This window comes from Barbatula barbatula (genome assembly GCF_947034865.1).
Source record: "Barbatula barbatula genome assembly, chromosome: 17".
NCBI classification, from domain to species: Eukaryota; Metazoa; Chordata; class Actinopteri; order Cypriniformes; family Nemacheilidae; genus Barbatula; species Barbatula barbatula.
The window spans coordinates 12625008-12642617 of NC_136780.1; the positions used below are offsets into that span (position 1 = coordinate 12625008).

General features: G+C 38.7%; 1 protein-coding gene across 1 annotated transcript in view; it reads left to right on the plus strand.

Moving 5' to 3' along the window:
* Positions 1-5839: 5839 nt before the first annotated feature.
* Positions 5840-17610, plus strand: part of bmp7b (bone morphogenetic protein 7b) — a 32811-nt gene continuing 21040 nt past the window's right edge. Inside the window, exon 1 of the mRNA XM_079478154.1 lies at positions 5840-6456. Within this exon, the coding sequence (XP_079334280.1) occupies positions 6057-6456 (400 nt within the window). The 5' untranslated portion in view covers positions 5840-6056. The remainder of the gene's footprint in view (positions 6457-17610) is intronic.

The window sequence follows — 17610 nt, forward strand, 5'->3', positions numbered from 1 at the left end:
GAGTAGTTCACCTATACAATAAAATCAAAGCTTCTGCTCCTATTAGGCAATGTTCCAAACCCATAAGCTTGCAGTGATGCTTTTCGAAGCGAGTGCCACAATTCAAGTCCTAATTTTAAGTAAATTAAGATCTGAGAGCATCACATCTTGCTGACAACGTGTGAAAAAATTATGAGACTATAGGAGACAGCATTTCTTGCCCCTGACCTGACCTGAAAACCTTCATATGGCTCCTCACTAGGCATCTGGCCATCTTCTCCTCTTTTCTTGAGTGACATTGACAAGCAGTTTCCGTCACACTTGAGTTTAATCTGCAGATAATTGCTATCTCTCTAAAACCAACACAGCAACACCTCACGGCCAGTTCCAAAAGATTGTAAAAGGTTACAAAGGGGGATTTCTCTCTCTCTTTTTCTTCTTTGAGGTTGTAGTCGTACTTAGTGTGACTCTTGTGTCCAGAATGAGTGTTTGCGTTGTTGGGCAAAAGAGAAGGGTTATTAGGCCACCGGAGGGGGAGTTTGAGACTTTAGCAAAAGAGAAGGGGGGACCATTCCGCAGGTGATGAGGATTAGCTAAAGCCAGAGGCCCCTTCGAAACCAAATACAGATCTGTCAGTCTAATCCCCGCAAATAAAAAACAGAGCTCTACCTCTCTTCCCTCTCTCCTTCTCATTTGGCACACACCCCACCACTGCTTCATCTCTTTCACATCTGCCCTTTGCCAAACACTGCTTGCCCCCAGCCTGTTAATGGGACCCAGAGAAGCATCCCTGAGGAGGAAGTGACTGATTGGCCCTGGCAGTAATGGACAGCTCTGCATAACCTCACAGAGCGATGAGATAAAGAATGCAGGAGGGCTTTTTCTTTAGCTGTGAGAATTGGGTAGCCACGTTTGTCGGGCTTCATGTTCAGAAAGAATACCGTACACTGTGCAAAAGTTTTTAAAGCAAAAATCGTGTAAAATGCTACAGTAAAAACATTCATTGGTTACTGTAAAAAAACAACATATACTGTATTTACAGTCAAATCAATTAAATAATGTACACATTTACAAAATGAGAAAAGCATGAAAACAAGATATTTTTTTGTGAAAATGTGTGATATAAAAATTATTACTTTTAAATATTATAATTTTACAGTAAAATTATTGTAAAAAGTATATTTGTATGTACGAAAATGTAAAATATAATTAAAAAAGAAAAGTCACTGTAAAATTTACGGTGAAAAGTGGTAAAAAGTTATAGTTATACTTTTGTAAACTGATGTTTGGGGAGGTTCACACAGAATGCATTTATCCATTTCCTATGCGCTACTTTTCCATTGTTTTTCTATGTTAACACGCTAGACATTTCACTGTTGTGGCCACGTCTTTCTTTAGTCACAATGAGTGGCGCATTTTTAAGACACCGTGTCAAGCTGAACGAATTTCAACTTCTACGTGAAGTGCATCAATGTTAGTTCCATTAGCTTTGGACCAATTAGAAAACCCTGAAGGTGGGGAAAGCGTTGTTTATACTAGCAAGTTCATCAAAGCATGTCTCAAACTTGCAAATCTGTTAAATAAAGAATAACAATATAATAGAAGAAATTAGTCAAATAAAGATCAGCAGTGTCTAAAGTACTATATAAAGTTGGCAAGAAGTTTAAAAACAGTGCAGTTATAAAACAAGTAAACATTTCATTATGTTTAGGTAAAATGACAGTTTCAGTATAATGGTAATGTTTTCAGAGCATAAAAACACAGGGAATTTAAGATCAGAGAGCTAATGCAATAACACGCTCTCCCAATCATTTAAACTGCTGCCTTATGGTCCATATTGCTCAAACTGAAGAAATGCTACAGTTTTTGTCTGAAACCCAAAGACCAGAGATGTGAAGCAGCTTTTCCTTTTTTTTTCTTGCCTCCCCTGTTTCACAGCTGTGTCTCATATGTCCATGCGGCCTCTAGCACTATCAACCTCGCTATCGCTCAGTCCCACCTGGCCGCCAGTGTTTTAACAGCCTGCGGTGGCGCTCGCACCCAGGGCGTCCCAAAAATCCAGACAGGACGTAACGGGTGGAGGAACACGCTCCCCACCTCCCATCTCCTCTCTCTGCCCCGTTCATCCCTCTCTGAATCATCACTGCTTAATTTGAGGGTCAGCTTACCCTGAAAGAGTTTTACTGTATCCTTCAACGGGCCGCCCCACTGTTTCCCACCCCGCTGCCTTCAAAAGGCTGCCCCCCGCCTTCAACCAGACACATGCAAAATAAATATTACTCTGACCTGTGTCTCCAACTCTCGGTGCCAGAGTCAAACAGAGCAAGTTGAAAAGGAATACCAGAAAGGGGTTTCTAGTCTAAGGCGGGATAGCGTGAACATAAGTGTACATGTCAGTTATTTCTGACTGGAGTTAGCACATCTTTTGATTTCAGCATCAGGTTTCAACCTGCTGAGGCTCGGATGTTTGTAAGATGACTTAGGAGACTTAAGGTTATATAATTATGGTTATGTAAAATAGCTATGAAGACACACTGTATAAGCTATTTTAGTTTTTTGTTAAATATGCTAACTTTTCCAGCAGCATCTAAAGTTGAAACAAAAGTTACCAGTGTTCTTTTACAATAGTTTTCTGAGCATATCACTGTAAAGAAATACTTTAATTTTATTTGACAGTATGTTCATGTATTTTTGAAGTCGGTGTAAAATAACCTGCCTGTTCACATCGATCTGCGTATAAATAACACGCTGTTGTAATATCGTGTAATACATCCCAAAGTGCATGCATATGATACACCAATGTTTGCATGCCCCTTCATTGAGGCCATTGAAGAGGAAACACTGAAATAATTAAAATTATACTGTTAGGTTTAGAGTTTGGATTACATTTACATTTAGTCATTTAGCAGACGCTTTTATCCAAAGCGACTTACAGATGAGGAAACATTGGAAGCAATTATAACAACATAGGCAACAAAATACATAAGTGCATCAAAATTAGGCCATTAAAGCCTACAGTATACAAAGCTAGGATTAGGGGACAGGTTAATAAAACAAATTGCTATTTAATATGCACACACAATAAAATTGGCGTATCATATGCACGCAAATAGACGTATTGTCTGCACGCGAAATTGAACTTTGCAGTACAATTCAAATTGATCACGTAAAACAACAAAATAAAGAAGATCAGTAAATATGCACTTACATTCACACAATAAAACCATGAATTAAAAACACATGATAATAAAATGATGATCAACCAGATGCTTTATTTAAATATCAATTTTTCTGCAGGCATGAAATGTAACAATAGGTAGTTTCCCTTTGCTGCCAATACCACCAAAGTTATAGTGGTAACACAATTAAAAAAAGAAAACACAAGGGATGTCACATTTATGATAATCTATTAAAAGGTTTTATTTAAATAAGTAAAAAATTATATCTGTCAAATCCATCTTTAATTTTGTCTATTTATGTTTTTTCACTTCTATGGTTAGAAACTAATTTCAGAAATTATCTACGATACCCATAAGTGTTTGTTGGAAAAGCTACATCATAAATACAATGGCAAACCAAATGATGAACAAAAAAGCCTGTCTGTTGTGATGTGCAGCTCTGCACTGCAGTTTCATCAACACCCACTGCAAGAGGAAAATTATGTCAGTAAAATAAGTTTCATGCGCTTTTAATACAGATGCTGGACCTTCTGTTCTCCTATACAGACATTATCTAAACATGCCATGACAAATGACGAAAACCTGAATTTTCCTGCTGAATCAGACTCAACAGCTGCTGGATACAATGAGAATACCGAAACTTTACGTATGTGGTACATTTTGTTAATATGTAGCCCCAAAAAATGTCTGTATACACTGTCAAAAAGAAAGCTTCCTTAAAATGTTTATTCTCGAGCTGTAGGGTTCTGTAAGTAAAGTTCTTCAAACAACAAAAGTGTCAGAAAGAAATGGTTAACTCTTGTGTGGTGTTTGGGTCTATGTGAACATGGGTGAGTGAATATCAATATATTTTTCAATTGAAATCTATGTTTTATAAAATATTTGTGTTTGGATGAACTATTCCTTTATATACATGAGTGACTGTTTGCTAAGCGTTTGAATACGCCACCTAACAGTGCCTAAGTTAAGTTTGAGCATAAACATTCATTGCTTTGTGCTCTTCCCATCTCCTTTGTGTAATTGCAGGCTTTTGTATACATTCCCTACTAATAAAAGTTTGTTTTCAAGAAGCTGAGTGAGGTTTAGAGAGAGAGGGATTGTGCTCTAAAGAGAGTCATTGGGAGATCTCAGGGAGCTGTTCTGCTTAACTTCCCCTGGTCAAAAGCGCCTCAGTGTGGGTATCCAGACCAGCAAATCAGCCTGTGCCCGCTGTTTACTGTGCCGGTCAAAAAGGCCACCGGAGCTGGAACAAAGGGGGGTCTGTTCCTATTGTCCTACTCCAGAATGGCAGCCCTCTGTTGGGCCAAAAAGAGAACTGTGAGCTCTGGCTCCCACATATATAGGGACAATTTTAACCAAAATCACGTCCCTCCTTTTCGAGTCCCCAAATCAGATGCTGCCTCAAGGTAAACACACACAGCCATTCAGTGGTTCTATCTGAGAAAGCGGAAAGCACTGTTTACATGGTACAGGCTTTTAACACTGATCGAGTCATAAACGGATGTTAGGAGCAGTCCAACATACTGCAGACCGGATGGATTAACCAAAGTTTATTGTCACTGCAAATCAAAGGGGCGAGGACATTCCCAAATGAGAAATGAACGCAATATGATGCTAGGAACAGCTTCCTCTCCATCCATCTTTCCCAAAAGCAGCCGGAACTTGAGGGCTGCTGTTTCACATCTGGGACTGCGTCGTTCCCCATGTAATCCAATTAATGAGTATATCTGACACCTGCACTCCAGGCAAAGCTGTTTACGGAAATAATATCTCTGTTCTGTGGATACACTGTTTTTTCCACATGGCTATTAACTGTACAGAGCATCTGGAGGTTGGCTGTGACAGGGTGTGCGAATAAAGAGCTCAGGTGAGCTTCAGAAGCGCTACATTAAACTGGAGTGTTTAAGAGGTGCTGAGCCGTAAGGGGCAGGAGGGATTAGCCTCACAGGACAGCTGTCTGCCATCTGAGTCCAAACATCTGGCAATTTATTTGCATAGCCATAGGAAAGCTAAATCGCAAATGGAATTCTGCGCAATCGCTCCGTTGTTTCTGTTGGACGCAAACCAAAGTCTGCAATTAAAAGTCAAATCTGTTTATTATTTTCACATTGCATTTGTTAATCTTGCTGTATGTAAAAACCGTATAATTTGATCGATTTTGTTCTCCTAAGGAATTTAAAAGAGAAACATCTGACACAAAGATAGTAACATTACTCAATACTTTTTCAGTATTCTGTTTCTGAGCTATTAAAGCAACCTGTGTACACCGAATCACCTCTGTGTTACAGAAGCTTACATCTGTAGAGTAACATCAAACAGTTTTCGTGAGGTTCCTATTGTAATCTATACCCTCAGGCAAGATCTCCAGCACTACAGCTAATAACAACAATATAATTAACTCTCACTGACTTGTTGCTACATCGTTCAGACACACACACACAGAAAGAGAGAGAGAGACGCGCGTCAGAACGACACGTTGTCTCTGCCGCAGGTGCATTTCTGAAAACGGGCATCCGCGAAACGCACTGGACAGAGACGGAGAATTTCCCGTTATCAGCCCTTTCGTTCTCATACCTCCCACTCCGTTCGTGCGCTTTGTTCGCGGGTTTAAGCATTTGCCCCCTTTGCTCCTCCCTGCGCGCAGCGCCTCCTCAAGTTTGCTATCCAAATTGGAAACACGCATCAGACTCCGTGCGTCTCTGCAGGTTGAGCGCTCCAGAAAAACGCTCCAGAAACGCACAGGTTTCAAGTGCGTTTATGAATGCGCTCGTCTCTTTTAAAGAGAGGTAAAATGAGGTAACCAAATAACTCATACCGACTGTAACCGTTTGAATCAACTCATCATCAACTTTGATTGACTCCCTCATTTTTGTGAACGTTTAAAGCTGAACAAAAGATATGGTTTCGTTACTGGATTTAAGCGGTCTCGTGCTGTTGCTGGTGTGGGGATACTGCGTCCTGGCTGAAACGGTCTTCACAAACTTTACTTTGGATAACGAGGTGCACTCGAGTTTCATCCACCGGCGCTTGAAGAGCCAGGAGCGCAGGGAGATGCAGCGCGAGATCCTGTCAATCCTCGGGTTACCGCACCGGCCGCGACCGCACCTCCACGGCAAACACAACGCCGCGCCGATGTTCATGCTGGATCTGTACAATGCCATGTCCACCGAGGGAGACGAGGAGGGCTATTCGTACCCGTACAAGCCCGTTTTCACCACTCAGGGACCGCCAATCGCCACACTACAGGATAACAACTTCCTAAACGACGCGGACATGGTGATGAGTTTTGTTAATCTAGGTAAGAAGGTTACTGATAGGATGCCGATCTTTGGTGTGTGTCAAAATATTTTTCAATTTAAGCGCATGCAGTCAAAACATGTTGACCAGTAACATACCCAGCCTTTTCATGTCGAGGGTTTGACAGGAACGATCTGACACAGAAATGAGATAATAACAGGGTTGAGTGAATAATAACAGGCCAAAGAATGGAGATATTCCCCCTCGAGTCCTAGATATTTTATTTGTTCCTGAGCCAAATAACACACATAGTTGTCCGCTACATTGTTTGTTTTATTTTAGTAGGCCACTTATCTGCCCAAGCTGTAACCTTGGAGAGGTTGCAAGCTCTTAATGCTGGGGAACACAAACCTATATTTGCATTGTGTGTTTTTGGCCCAGTGATGATAAGCGCTGTTACATTCCCAAGCGTCTGCTGTCTCAGGGCCAGCTGTGTCCTCCGCTGATGTTCAGGTGTTCAGGGTCTGTGAGCTCAACGGGTTCTTTATCTTCTGTTTTTTTCCTTGGCAGTAATGATATAAGCTGACAGAGGCAGAAGTGTTTTGCTAAGTGCAAAGTACGTCTCATGACGTTTGCTCAACTGCTAGGCAAAGGTTTGTCTCACACAAGATGCATTTTTGTGTTTATTTTAAAGCGTATGAAAAACTGCAAGGTAGAGCCAAAATAACTGCTATTTGTCATCCACCTTCAACATTTCCCCCACCCATATGTAGGGTCATCTTGGTGACTGGTTTCTTGGCGTAGCTGGATGTTTCATAAGCACCTGGCACCAGTCTTATCAAAGATTAGTTTCCCATTAAAAAGTCATCAACTGCGCATATGCACAATATTGCCTTGCAATGTGTGATTTACTCCGTGATAAGAGCAATCATGCTGTTAAGGGTGTGATTTGTGTCACTGTTTATTGGCAAAATGGGTCTATGGGTAGATGTGATAGTTCAGTTATGATCTGAATTCTTTAAGGTACAAAAGCCATGTTAGATAAGAGAGATGTCGTTGGACGGATTATAAGCGCGAGTTATTGCTTGTTGGTCGTTTTATGCATGAATGTAAACAGATTTCATATGTTGGGGGCTTCCAAATGCAAATTGTAAGATTGTGTAATGGTGATTGTTTATTTATGTGAAAGTTGAGGGGATTTGTTTCCCCTATTGTCTATGGTGGGTACAGCCTTATATGCATGTCACAAATTCATCGCTGGTGTCAAGGCAACAGTATTCTAGGGTATAAATATGACCAAAGGACAACTTACACAGGAAAAAATGGACAGACTATCATTTTACGTATTTTAAATTAAAGTAAAAGTTAACCCAAAAAGGAAAATTCTGTCTTAATTTACTCACCCTCTTGTCATTTCAAACCTGTATGACTTTCTTTCATCCGCAAACACAAAAGTATTAATAATGTTGTTAACCAGCAACCATTCACTTGCATTGAAAGGACTGGCGCTGTTCGGTTACCAACTTTCTTCAAAATATCTTATGTGTTCTGCGTATGAAAAAAAAGTCATACGGGATTTAAATAAGTGAGTAAAAGAAAACCAAATTGTCGATTTTGGGTGATGAAAGAAGGTGTTTGGATAATTCATACATACAAAATTCTGTCACCATTCACGAACTCCCATGTCAATGAGACATTTCTCTAAATATCTCCTTTTGTTTTCCACTGAAGCAAGGATTAAAAAAACGTCGAATAAATAATGGAATTGTTTGTACGTTGAAATGCATTTTAAAACCCCTAAGCTACAGATCCACTGAGGCGCATTTATGCAGCTGAATCTTCAGGTGCTGAATGAAAACACAGGTTGCAGGTGCTTGAACATTTTTTAAGCAGAGGCCCATTGGTTACGATGATACGCTGACCGTAAAAAAACGCTGAGCACTGGCGCTGAGCCTGAGGTAAAGAAAAAACACGTCATTCTATGGCAGAAACACCTCGGTGGACACAGCCCCTTACAATTCACAATTAATTCTTAAAACAAATGTTTATGTGGGTGTTGTGTGCAGTGTTGGGTGTAACTAGTTACTAAGTAATTATAATGACGTCAAAATTATAAGTCTAACTTTAAAATGTATGCTTTAATGAATACTTACATTTGTATACTTTGGTCAGTTAATAAGAATAATGTATGTAGTCGTTTTTTTTATTATTTGAATGAAATAAGCTGTTTCATGTCTATCCTTGAATCAATTCAAATCAAGCTTGATGTAGGATATAGAAAGTAATTAGTGATTAGTAATTAGTAATTGAATAGTTTTTGGAGAGAGCAATTTGTACAGTAATCTAATTACACTATTACATGTGTAATAAGTAACTAATAATTCATTGCTTTTCATAGTAACTTACACAACACTGCTTGTGTGTGTATGACAACCTCAAGGGAAGTGACAGGGTTTCTTATTCTGAAATGTGTAATTATCCAGAGGAGAATTGTGCCTATTTTGAACAAGCCAGCAAACAGGCTTGCAAAAGCTCGCTCTCTCTCTACTCAGCTTTCTTTCTTTCCTGAGGAGAGACAAAAGCTTTCAATCAAACAACCTGCCATAGCCTGCTCTATTTAACCAAACCCCATCTGCTTTAACTGCGACAGCACACCTTTTATATTAAACACAATGTTAACAGAGACTTTCCCTGCGGCGTTCTACAGAAGGAATGTGCAGATATGTGTTCACCTCATTTTCACAAAGGCAGTTTATAATGAATTAGGAGGAATATTCATTTTTTTCCCTGAATCTGTGATCCATAAACCCGGCTGTCAATTATAACAAAGATGTTTCCCATAAGCAAGAGAGACAACATTGGAAAACAAAAGAACTCACAGAAATTCTCACAGCAACCATATGTGACTCCAGTGGACTTCATGTTTACTGATACTGCTAAGTTTTTTCCACACAATACCTTAAAACGTATTGTCTTAATGGTTACATGAAGAAATACATTATTTAAAAGTAACTCTAAGGACCCTATTTTAATGATCTAAGTGCATGTCTAAAGCACAAGTGCACTTAGGGAATCCACTTTTGCTAGTTAAACCAAAGGAAAAAGGGTCTGCACGCCAGGCGCTTGATCTAAAAGGGTTGTCCCTGTTCTCTTAATGAGTCATGGATGCAAAACATGCAGTAAACCAATCATAGTCTTATCTCCCATTCTCTCTAAGAGCCAGCTGAACTCGCGCCATTGCGGATTTGCTATTTACACGGTGTAATTTGGAATAGCAGAGACTGGACACTTCACCAGAAAGGAAACACGTCTGCTCATGCGATTGGTTATAACACGCAAGCAGACCATCTTCAGGACGAGCCGGAGGTTTTATGTCCACAATAATAATATTTTACACTGTAATTAATTCATTTGTAATATATTTGTGGGATTATCGTGTGCTGCTGCACTTCCTTCCATGTTTAAAGCCTGTTTTTTACTTCTGCGTGGGACCTACGCCATAGCCTACGCTGAGACGCTTACCTATGCCGTAGCCTGACGCACACCTCTCCAAAAATGTAAAAGAGCGTCAATGTGACGTGGACCACAAGCGCTGTGATTGGTCTGCTTGAACCCCCTACCTTCAGGTAAAAAAACTTTGCGATAGCGTTGGGTTTACTCATACGCAGTGACAAATGAATTATCTAAATAAATTAAGTTTTTCTGTTTTTAACAACTCAAGCTGCAAAAGTGACTGTTTATTTGCGCTGTCACTGCTGAATGCTTCTCAGAGAGCATACGCAACGAACCGCTTCTTCTTCTGCTCTCATCTTGGTTACTCAAGCAACACTCCAGTGAGCACTGACGCATAGTGGCCATTGCCTGTCGATGCGGACGATGACGCACAAGTATAAACGAAAACCACCACGTTGCCTATGGCGTAGAGACTATGGCATAGGTCCGACGCAGAAGTAAAAAAAGCAAACTTAAAGGAATTTTCTTCAATTTAGGAAAAACGGGCACAAGCTGTTTGGATGCATCACGCTCATGAGTTTATATCAGATTATCCGTGTCATGGCTTGGCTAAAACAAAAGCTTGGCTGATGGATGATTAATGTGGGAGAATAGAAGCTTTGTAAATCCAATGCCTGAAACTCGTGATTCTGTCAGCTTTATTGAATCTTTGGGTGAATATAATGCCTCATTCGGTGCCATTTTTGGAAAAAGAGTCAGAATTGTAAACAGATGCGACTTGTCCCGCATATTCTTGAAGAGCAGGAGGTGTCAATGACTGTCTGAAGGATATAAGCAAGTAAATATTTAGCAGTTATCATGATTTAGCATAAACTTATAACTTAAAACCTGTAATACTTTCTCTCTTCTGGGAGACACAGAAGAAGATATTTTGAAGAAAGTTGGTGACCAGACAACATTGACCCCCCTGACTTCCATTTTATGGGCACAAAACCAGTGAAACATTTCTCAAAATATCTTCTTTTGTGTCCCACTGAAGAAAGAGTCATATACAGATTTTAAATGACATAAGGTTGAATAAATAATGACAGAAAAGGTCATTTTAGGGTGAACACATTCTGTCTTAAGCATCTCGCACATTATGGAGAGAAAGTGCTCTTGCACCGTCCATCTAATGTTCATTAGTTCCCTTTCTTTCTCAATGAAGCTGGGTGGCATTCGCTCCTTCTAAAATATTATGACAACAGTCATGGGTCTGATTACACAGATACGTCTTGAAATCGCAGTGGGGAGGTCTGGTGAAGAACATGCTCTAAAGAAGCTTTGTTTGGCACGGCTGGACCCTCTCAGTTGCTACAAATGTTTCATAAGCATGAAACACAATTTACGACCGAAATGTGGGTTTCCCGCTGCGTTAAAAGAATGGATCTTTTTCCCATGTTGAATTAAATTGGATTTCAGGTCCAGCACAGGTGTGACTCACCCAAACTTTGTAGGAGCACTGGAGGCAAATGCTTTGTACTTGGGTAGTTTTATAGAGACAGCTGTGCCTGAGGTATGCAACTTAAACATTTCGGAGTGATGTTTTCGTCCAGCGTTGTGTCAGTTGAATATTTATAAGAGTGTCTCCACTTTGTTATGTCTATTGTTAACAGAGATGTTTCCAAACAGTGTAGAGTAAGTGGGTGCGTCTCTTGATTTCTTTGGACCCCAAGGCCTTGGACATTTTGACTCTGAGTCACCTTAGTTAAAAGCCCAGCTGTGTAAATGGCTTACGGCATGTATGTAAAATGTAAATGCAACACGAGTCAGTGTGGCGGAGGGTGTGTGAACCCTCCGGGGAAATATTGAGATAGGGCTGTTTCAGACTTTCATCTACTATCAGCTTAAAGGGACAGCTTTAAAAAATAAAAGCGATTTAGAATTAGCTAAAGTTATTTATGAGGGCTATTCCACATCTTATGGTCACATACAATCATTATAAGCAGGTCAGATCTTTAATTGAACCCATCAGACTACTCATTCCTTTAAAGTCACAGTTACATTTCTGAGGGATGTGTCCGCATCAAAACATGTCAGGACACATGCAGGCATGTCTTATAGGGAGAACTATAATTCTACTTGCAACAATATTCTCTCTTTCGCCTCCAAGGTTTACTTTTCTCATTTCACCTTATGTGAAAGCTGGGTAGCACAATTCAGAGGTATTGATGACATAATCACAGGCAATAGTAGTTCAGGTGAGCGATGATATGAGGTGTTGACAGGGCTTTGGTTGAAATATCGGAGAGAGTGAAAAATGGACCTGCTCTTTTTATTATGTTTTGATCTACTTTACTCTGTGCTAGTGATGCACCGAAATGAAAATTGTGGGCTGAAACCGATACAGAACATTATGGATGCACGGATATTCTTATTGCATTCCATTCTAATCTATTTGTATCTATGCTGTTCTATTATAGTCTACTCTGTTCCATTTGACTCTAATCTAACGTTATTGTACTTTCTACTCCACTGTACTCTATTCTATTGTATTGTACTGTATTCTGATCTATTCTGCTGTGTTGTGTTCTACTCTTTTCTATTCCATTCTACTATACTCTTCTTCTCTGTTGTATTTTACAGTATTTTGTTCTATTCTGCTGTATGATATTCTGCTTTATTCTACTCTGTTCTATCTATTCTGTTTTACTGTATTCTGTTATATTTTGCTGTATTATGTTCTACTCTATTCTATTTTATTCTACTCTGTTCTGTTTTATTTTACTGCATTCTGTTCTATTCTGCTGTATTCTGTTCTACTCTATTCTTCTCTATTCTATTTTACTCTACTCTGTTCTATTGTATTTTACTGTATTCTGTTCTATTCTGCTGTATAATGTTCTACTCGATTCCATTCTACTGTACTATACAGTATTCTGCTTTGTTCTATTCTATACTGCTCTGTTCTGTTCTTTTCGATTCTGTTCTATTTATCTGTACTGTATTTATGCTTTAATTCTATTCTACTTTACCCTCCTCTGTTTTGCTTTATTCTACTCTGTTCTATCTATTCTGTTTTACTGTATTCTGTTATATTTTGCTGTATTATGTTCTACTCTATTCTATTTTATTCTACTCTGTTCTGTTTTATTTTACTGTATTCTGTTCTATTCTGCTGTATTCTGTTCTACTCTATTCTTCTCTATTCTATTTTACTCTACTCTGTTCTATTGTATTTTACTGTATTCTGTTCTATTCTGCTGTATAATGTTCTACTCGATTCCATTCTACTGTACTATACAGTATTCTGCTTTGTTCTATTCTATACTGCTCTGTTCTGTTCTTTTCGATTCTGTTCTATTTATCTGTACTCTATTTATGCTTTAATTCTATTCTACTTTACCCTCCTCTGTTCTGCTTTATTCTACTCTGTTCTATTGTAGTTTACTGTATTATGTTCTACTCTATTCCATTCTACTGTACTATACAGTATTCTGCTTTGTTCTATTCTATACTGCTCTGTTCTGTTCTTTTCGATTCTGTTCTATTTATCTGTACTCTATTTATGCTTTAATTCTTTTCTACTTTACCCTCCTCTGTTCTGTTTTATTCTTCTCTGTTCTATTCTATTTTAATGTATTCTGTTATATTATTGTATTATGTTCTACTCTATTCTCTTTTCTACTCTGTTCTTTTGTATTTCACAGTTTTCTGATCTATTGTGCTGTATATTGTATTCTACTCTTCAATTCTACTGTACTCTATTTTACTCAGTTCTATTGTATTTTATTGTATTCTGTTCTATTCTGCTGTATAATTTTCTACTCTATTCCATTCTACTGTAATATATTCTGCTTTGTTTTATTCTTTACTGCTTTGTTCATTCTAGACTACTTCATTCTCCTCTGTTCTGCTTTATTATACTCTGTTTGGTTACACTTCAGCATAGGGGGCAATTCTCGCTATTAACAAACCATTAACTACAACTTTTCCCTCAATAAACTCGTAATTTGTTGCTTATTAATAGCTAGTAAGGTAGTTATTAGGTTTAGGTATTGGGTAGGATTGGGGTTGTAAAGTATGTACATGCATAATAAGTGCTTTATAAGTACTGATAAACCGCCAATATGCCAATAATATGCATGCTAATAACAACTACTTAATAGTGAGAATTTCCCCCTATACTGAAGTGTTACCCTCTGTTCTATTCTGTTTTACTGACTTTATTCTGTTCTTCTCGGTTCTGTTTCACCCTATTCTACTCTACACTAAAATTCTGCTCTGTTCTATTTTACATTGACATGTTAGCCCTTTAGCAGACGCTTTTTGCCCATGCGACTTACAATTGAGCCAAACAAAGAAAGCAATCAGTTAAAACAAAAGTGCAATAATGCATAAGTGCTTTAAGCGTATAGTACACAAAGCTATGAATTAACACATACATTTATTTAAATTCTGTGTTGTTTTACTCTATTCTGTTCTACTCAACTCTGTTCTTTATTCCACTGTAATCTGCCTACTCTGTTGTGCTTTACACAACTCTTACTTTGTTGGTTTACTTAATACTTCTGGGTAAATTGCAGACAGATAGAGAATTGTTGTGACAGCCAAAGGTGCTGCTAGGATGAGTGGATATCCGGTGCTTAGCCCAGAGACATCCACATACGTATGTGTACGAATATGCATTTCGTGTCTAAAACGTGTGGAAAATGCAAGCCATTCCATTTTCTCTTTTTCCAAAGTGCCTGGGAGCTTGGGCTGTTGCCGTTGCTAAGCAACCATGATCCGCACTCTGTGTGAAGACGGGGAGGTTTCGGCGAAGGAGGATAGATGGATTTACAGCAGCTCCATGGCTGGAAACATTTGTGTTGCACAACATGTATGTGTTGTGGGAAGGCTTGAGTGCACCTGCCGTGCATCTACATTAAAAATAACCCCTAAATGCCCCTCGTACATGGAATGGTAATAAAATATTCGGGCCTTTACTGAAAACATTTGTGGCTTCAGCACCCTTAGCCCACCCCGGTGACATCTTATATTCGGGACATGATTTGTAGCCACATATAAGTGCATTAGACTCTTCCTTACTACGTACATCTACGGGAGCATCATAACAGAAACAGGACATTATAATAGTTCCTGTCGTTCAATTGGTTGTTTTACAAGTGCAAAGGTTGTGGATTCAAATCCCAGGGAACATAAATAGACAGGTCTATAGTGTTTAGTACAATTTAGGAATTTACTACAAGTGAATATTTTTTCATCTGGTTAAAATTAAGCTTTAATTACAATAAATAGTGGTGCGCCATTAGTTATCCTCACACAAGAACAAGCACAATGACAAACGCACTTCACACAAATAAGCGGCTCTAATGTCTGCCAAACTGTATTGCACGTGTGGTACACTATTCCATTTATCCTAAGCGCAGACTGATTTTTTTCGTAGCATGTAGGACATATATGTCTCACTGTACAGCCCTTGCTTTTTTGCCTCAAAGGTAGAGCATTTTAACAATTTTAAAACAAGCATTTAGGTAGTTGTCTTGATAGTCTAATGGGAATCCATAGCAAATTAGGTTACCACCAGTCTAAGAATAAGATGGAATGGGGTGAAATGAGTTTGACCTGACCCGACCCGTGCCGTTAGTTCACCAAACCGCGCTTCGGGTGCCAAGAGCCTCGCGGAGCGAGGAAATGACCTGTCTGCTACATGCCGTGAAAAAGAGACGTTATTACCTCATCAATTTTTTATGGGTCTGTTTTGCGTCTCTCAGGCTCGCTAATGCGTTATCGAGAGCGTTAGTCACAGCTGGCTCTCATGCGGTCCTCTTGCTGGCATGCAAGTGAAATCTGTGATGGATAGATAAAGGGAGATGTAAGAAAGACACGTTTTAGATCTTTCGCTTCTAATGAATCCATGCTCTTGTAATAAGTCACATTTACATCTGTAAGAATGGGGTCTTAAAATAAAACAGCTTCTGGCATCAGAAGCCACATATCGGAACATGGAAAATTAAGGTAAGTGTTTAATGCTTTGCAGATGTTTAGAGGAAAAGAATAGATGAGGTCAAGAGAAAAAAAACGCAGACATTTAAAGTATAATTCCCAAATATGAAAATTGCATCTTCCTGGCAAATCACACACAAAGTCAGCTATCATACAAAACAAGACAGAAAAACCTTCGCTTTGTCGTTATTTGCTGGAAGTCTTTCAAATAAATTGCTGAGTTTAGGAAAGCCAATCACTATCCACAATGAGCAGCCTGGACATTTAGCAAGATAACAGTTTACTTTTATTTGGATGCACTGTCCCTTTAACCTTTTGTTTTCAGTCTGCAAGTACTGCCTCCTGAGGTTTGGTTAATCAGAAGTGTGTTTGGATGTGTCCTTATTTCTGCGAGCACCTCATCTGAGCTTTAAACTCTCACGAGTCGCACTACAACAATGGGTAATCCTCATGGAAGTTACCTTTTACTACACACACACTTACACAAATCTCTGGAGAGATAATTTCTGGCAGTCAGGTTGTAATGTTTTTGCTGCAAGTTAGGTCAGGTATTAAGTGGTTTTCTTGGGAGAGCTATGGCGCAATAGATCAATTTGTTTAGATTAACATTGTTTTGTTATTAAATGCCATGTCATTCACAACTTTTGATTGAGAATCACAAGCAGATATCCCAAACTGTGTTTTGCTGTGATTTATATATGTATCCTGGATAAATAAAAATAAATTGGAAATGTCCTGTTAATTATTTAACATCTATTATGTTAAATAAGCTTTTTTTCTGCAGAACACAAACAGTATTTTGAAGAACATAGATAACCAAAACTATTTGCCCCCCCATTTACTTCCATCCACTTTATACGACGTTTTCTTCTGTGAAACACATTAGAAGATATTTTGAGAAATGTTTCAGAGGTTTGGTTATCAACATTCCTCAAATGTCTTCTTTGGTTTTCTGAAGTAGAAAGTCATAGACGTTTGGACTAACATGAGAATTTGTAAATTATGAAACTATTCCTTTATGGCCCTGTTTGGACTTGGCTGTTGTTTAGTTGTTAAATCATTTATTGTTTGTGAGAGATGTGGGTGTTGGCACAAGTGCTTTCCAGGTTTAAGTGCACCACACAGTCTATGTTCAGGGTGGAGTTAAAGGGATACTTCACCAAAAAATTCTGTCTTCATTTACTCACCTTCAAGTTGTTCCAAATGTTTGTTCTGATGAACACAGAGAAAGATGTTTGGAATAATGCTTAATACCAAAAAGATATCAACACCCATTGGCTATATATAATGTAAGTTTTCCTACCATGGGAGCCAATGGGATCTTTTTGGTTATGAGCATTCTTCCAAATATATTTCTCTGTGTTCATCAGAATAAAGAGATGTATACACATTTGGAACAACTTGAAAGTGAGTAAATGATGACAGAATGTTTTGGTGAAGTATCACTTAAAGTATTTAAAAGGCTTAGTTTATCCATCAATTAAAAAATCATCATTTAAACACTTATTATTCTGTCCCTAACAGCCGAACAGCGAAAAACAGGGAAATCGTTTTGAAGTTTTATTATTTCACTGACAACCTGTTATTAATTTAATTTTCAAAGTCTCAATTTTCCCCTGAAAGCCATTGTGTGATTTGTAGCATCATCTAGTGGTGAGGTTGCGAACTGCAACCAATGGTTCACTCCACCCCACCCTTTCGAAGCACTATGGCAGCTGACACAGAACTAAGATGTCGTCATGTTTTCGCTTCTTTGCCGAAGGAGATAACATAT